This window comes from Oryza glaberrima, chromosome 6 (genome assembly GCF_000147395.1).
Source record: "Oryza glaberrima chromosome 6, OglaRS2, whole genome shotgun sequence".
Lineage (NCBI taxonomy): Eukaryota > Viridiplantae > Streptophyta > Magnoliopsida > Poales > Poaceae > Oryza > Oryza glaberrima.
This window is the reverse complement of record NC_068331.1, coordinates 11,830,078-11,835,527: the sequence shown is the minus strand read 5'-3', so window position 1 is coordinate 11,835,527 and position 5,450 is coordinate 11,830,078. Positions and strand designations below refer to the sequence as shown.

Here is a 5,450-nt window from a genome sequence, read left to right as displayed (position 1 = left end):
TGCTTAAAATAAGGGAAAATACAAATGTTAGAAGCAGCTGTATTTTGAAAGGGTAGGTAACACTGGTAGCACGTGCAGAAAATTTAATTGCGAAAGCGAGCAGGAGATTCCATGGGTGAAATCGATCAAATGACTAGAAGTATCAGTTGGTCGCACTTCATGAAATCTTCAATCTTTTGGCAGCAACCACGCAATCTGTTACAAAATTCATCTTCTTCCCAAATCCGAAGTAAAGGCTACACTATACACCCATTTTTCTGCGAAGTAGTTAGGCTAGTATAATACAGAACACAACTGATCTTCAATGGCACTTTTATCAGAAGCAGAACCGGTATCAAACAATGTTCCAATTAAATAACATGATAAAACACGGAGGTACTTTAGTTGAACTGTTATTATTAATCTGAATCGCAGAAGGGATTTTTTTTTTCCTTTTTACTATTCCGCTACCTAGATGAAAAGGCACGTAGTGCAATACGAATTAAAAGTTCCGTAATTGCATTCCCTAAAAATGCCATGATCTAACTTATTTTCCTTGCTATTAATATGAAAGGGACGAGCACATGTGATATGTTCAGTGTAGCCTCGCACCAGTTGAAAACGAAATAAAGCAACCGCATGTGTGTCTGATGTTATCAAAGTTTAGGCCTCATTGAATTTGAAGACGCAATCATAAAGCCTCCCACCCAAAAATTGCGCCACTTCAGGATGTTTTACCTGGAACATGGAAGAAATGATGGCAGTTTTTAAAGCTCAATCATTGATTAACTTGCAATGAACTATTCAATACAAATTATAAAATCGCAGAGAAATGCAACACACCATTCCGATCTTAATCGAGTCACATTTCATTTGTGCATATAGGTTGGTTTCAATTGCTCTTCCCTGTAACAAAAAAGAGTTGAAAAGTGATGGGCTTTTAGCCCTGTGAAGGCAAACAGATGTGAATGTTGCAAGCCCACTTACCATGCCTTCTAGAACGACCAAGTCAGCATCATTTGCCAAATAAGCTAGTTCTGGTGACACACTGGACAAATCAATTACCTGAGACCAAGACAGATATCCAGTTAAGAACTTACACATATAATACAATGCAATAGGTAAAATAGTTTAGTACACCACCATAGTAAGATAATCTTACTGGCAAATCGTTACCGGAGTTGGCAACGAGTAGGTCAGATGCATCCACACCTGCAAGCTTTCCATTTTCATCCTTGAGCTGAAAATAATTGCAAGAGTATAATTCATAATCTTTTCTCAGATCCCCGCAAAAGAAAAAAAAACATGTCTCACAATTATAACAATTTCATGTTTCTTACCTTGTTTATAATTTCAACAAGCTCTGGGTAAGTGACATCATTGATTGATGGCATGTCATTGGCAGCAAGAATCACCTACACAATCCAACGGTAGCTATTTATTGACATTCTTTACCAACAGAAAAAGATAGCAAATCTCAAACAATATATGCAAAAGACACTCTCGAAATAGCTAGAGATGTACATATGAAGGCAACTTCAGCAACTACCGAAAGAAAAAAAGAACTATATCAATTTTACTCATGGATAAAGATAAAGACATCATTTAAAAATTCACATGGATTTAACAGTGTAGTTTCCATGCGAATTGGAAAAAAAACAATGTGCTCAAAAGGGAATAAGATGCAGTCTGGACTGGTAAAAAATCATAAGTTTATTTGGTTGTTCCTGTTTCTTGTTTAAGCTGTGGGTTATCTCACATTTAGCAACTTAAATCACAATACTATTTCACATATCCAAAAATATGATCCACTTCAATGTAATCAGAGGTTCATTTCGATCGATCTTTTTACATTTAACTCCCTAAAAATAGCGCAACATTAATAATGTGTTGCTGGCTGGAACAAATAGCAACATCTGCTCTTGTCCTAACATAATTCCTCAAATAGTTCTGGAGCAATCACAAGAGAAACAAAAAGGGTGAGACAGACCTTTGTGCCATGTCGGAGCAATTCCCTTGCAAATGGTAATATGCCCAAGATGATATCAGCGCCAGAATTATCAACAAAAATAACAGCCTACATATGTGACAAAGCAATGATTCAGCTATGTATAACAAAGACATAACAATGTTAGTTAATATGCAATATCCCTACAATAAATATGTCCAGAACTCCAGCTGAAAGATTATTATGAATAGCTCAGACTGACATGTACATATATGGACTACACAAGGCCAGGTGTTGTGTATGTCAAGAACTAATACTAAATATACTAATAAAATATAAATGTCAATAACAAATAAATTAATAAATCTAAAATAAATTGACACCTTGGATACCATTGGGAGAATTATTTGATACTTATCCACAACATGAGAAGAATACATGTGAAAAAGTTGCAGCATGGGAGTAACAAGTAAGAATATTAATTATTTAAGTTACACAGTAGTTACAAACTTCAAAACAATATTGTTTCAAAAGAAGTGGGAGAGTTTCTAATATGCTTTAATAAGAACCAAAAGAGTACATGAACATTTGTAGAGTACATTATACATGTGTACGTACAATAATTCTGAACCAATAGAATTCTATTCTTGCATCCAGGCTCATACATAATATTTATACATGATGCAAAACTAAAACAATACTAAAAGCATGGTAGCAGTATCTTATATCTAGGTTTGTTGCACCCAGTTGATGTGTGCCATGGGATTGCGCTAAAGTTTATAATGGAAGATAATTTTTACCTTTTCCCAAGATTTCTTAGTCCATTTATTTTGAAATGCATCCAGGTCATCGATAACCCAAGGTCGAGATACAAGATTCTGGCAACTCGCTAAGAAGGACATACCGTCTTTAGCAAAAACTTCTGCAAGCTAAGAGAAGTGAAAGAAAACAGAGACATTAGAGGCAGGGCGACATATGTAAACCTTCTGAGAAGGAAATAATGAAATAATGAACATAAGAGCATTTCATCAACAACAAACCAATTATTCAAAAAATCAGAAGGAAATAATGAAGAAAATTTTGTTGGTTCTGCCCTTCACGCTGATTGGCCTTTCACACTAAGCCAATGGTGCACCAACAGAAACTACGGAAAACCCTTTGTGAAGCCCTATCCACAGGAAAAGGTCAACAAAAATAATCATCAAGTGACAAAACATACCTGTGCAGATCCTAAGTCAAATATGTTTCCTGCTAAGATTCCACGGATCAAGTTCTCTGCTCGTTTTCCATCATCTTCAATCTCATCATTTCGCTGAACAACGCCCTCAAAGAGTGACATAGCCTTAGCATTCTCCTCATCCTAATCATGGAAAATCATCAATCGAGCATAGATAATTACAACCATGTAAAATTGTCACGACAATAGACTCCAAAGTAGTATTTGAAGACAAGAAAAACCTTTGTTGGCATTTACCTTAACCTTCTTGAATATATCCCTAAATCCCAGTTCTCTAAGGACTAGCTCACGAAGCCTGCAAAGAAGCTTGAGATTCATTCGAAGAGTTAGTGCACAGTAATCCAAGATCTTCTTTTGTAGTTCAAAGAGCTCATCTATCAATATCTTACAATGCAATCTGGTGGCCCTCCATTACTCTCTGGGTTCTTCTTCAACTCCTCGAGCATTGCAGTGTACCTTCACCATATATACAATAGATAGACATAATAAAATGTTAGAGCATTGCCCAGTAGTTGGTTTGGTTAATATTAATCTGGAGAAAATGCACGACGCAAAGACATGCTTGTTCCGGAAGCAGTAAAAGAGCCATGGGACCAAATGGTAATTAAATGTCTGATTCTTGAAACATAAAATTGGACTATATTCATAAGTCATGACAAAGAAAAACAATATAAATGGAGACAATTTCATTTTCCAGACAAATATTGTATGACCAAAATAAAATGGGCACAACTTTTCTGGTGATGGCCAAATTAGTATTGCCTCCAGTAAAAGAGGAATGTTTTACTTTTCAGTAACAATTTATGCCACCTTGAAACTGAACTTTGTTAGGACTAATTTGAAAAGAGTTGTGAATATTTTTCATGATGGATTGCTTGCACCATTTTCATATATACCAAAACTATGTATTTTTAGGAATATTGTCCAAATAAACATGTTTTTACTACACCCTATTCTAGGATGACATGTCTTTTAGCACAGAGGGGTAATAACATCCGGGGGTTATTTGGCACATTCAAATGGACTAATGCACATCCAAATTCCAGTTTCCCAGGACCAACGAGTGCCTTCCTCCATAATTTTATTTATCAGGGTAACACAAATGGCACATTCCACAACACTAATATAAAGACTGGAAGGGTGATTATGTTTCCAATTCATAAAGACTAAAATGGTGCAATACTTTGGCTGCAAAACATGACAAGAAAAGGATAAGTAGTGCTAACCTCAATCCGTAAACTAAACACAAGGAGATATTACCATGGTTCGACACATGCTAAACACACCAGGCATACCTTTGAGACCAAGAATGAGTGAAAACTCCATATTAAAGGGTCTTTTCGCACATTATATGTTTGATGCCCCGGAAATGCATCCACACCCAAAAATAGAAACAAAGTACTACTCTATCTCAGGCAAACAAGCATGTACCATCCACCACTACCTACCAGTACCTTTACCTTGAGTTCCAGGAGACAAACGTGCGCAATCATCAACCAATCATCGATCACTAACCAAAGCGGATGCGCACATACCTCTGGGCAAACTTCTCGGCCTTGGCGGGCGCATCGGGCACCGTGGGGTCGTTCTCCGCGCGCTGCCTGCGTTGCGGGAGATCAAAATCAACACGGACCGAGTAGAGCTCAGAATCCGCCGCGGGCGGCAGGGGGCAAGGAGGCCTTCCTTACCTGAAGGAGGGGACGGAGTTGAGGAAGAGGTCGATCCACTGGATCTCGACGGGGGTGGCCTTTCGCGGGTTGTCGGAGGCGAAGCGGTAGGGGATGGTGCAGGCCCTGTACGTGCTCTCCACCGGCGCCTGCAGCAGCGGGAACGGCACCGACGGCGACGAGCTCTCCATGTGCTCCGGCTTACTAGTCGGATCGCTCCTCCTGCTCGTCGGCGGCGGCGGCGGCGGCGGCTGGGATTCGTGGGGTGGTTAGGTAACCGCCTAAACTTGGGGCGCCGTGAGATCCGGCGGTGAAGTGGTTATTCTGCACGCGAGGAAGACGGAGGAGAAGGCGAAGGGGAAGCAACCGCCGCTCGCCACAGATGCATATTCTGCTCACGTAACATGGGCTTTAGAGGCCGAAATGGCCTAATGCCTGGCCCATTAGACTGTGGCTTTGCAGAGAGAAGAAGTTCACTATGGCTCCCTCTATTTGTCGCCCATCCGATTTTCGTCCCTTGGTCACAGAACCGAGTATGATGGGTCCCCAACTTACGAAACCGTCTAAATGAGGTCCCTTGGCAGTATTGTGCCTGGTTTTCTGTTGAGGTAGCGCCTAC

At 39.5% G+C, this 5,450-nt stretch overlaps 1 protein-coding gene across 1 annotated transcript; it reads right to left on the bottom strand.

Moving 5' to 3' along the window:
- Positions 1-295: 295 nt before the first annotated feature.
- Positions 296-5,198, bottom strand: LOC127777798 (damage-control phosphatase At2g17340-like). The gene is made up of 12 exons (XM_052304417.1): positions 4,853-5,198; positions 4,700-4,765; positions 3,554-3,620; positions 3,402-3,470; positions 3,147-3,287; positions 2,728-2,856; positions 1,970-2,056; positions 1,320-1,394; positions 1,142-1,219; positions 967-1,044; positions 823-885; positions 296-717 (listed from the first exon to the last, which is right to left on the bottom strand). The coding sequence occupies exons 1-12, from the start codon at positions 5,020-5,022 to the stop codon at positions 643-645; spliced, it is 1,098 nt and encodes a 365-aa protein (XP_052160377.1). The 5' UTR covers positions 5,023-5,198; the 3' UTR covers positions 296-642.
- Between the last annotated feature and the right edge of the window lie 252 nt (positions 5,199-5,450).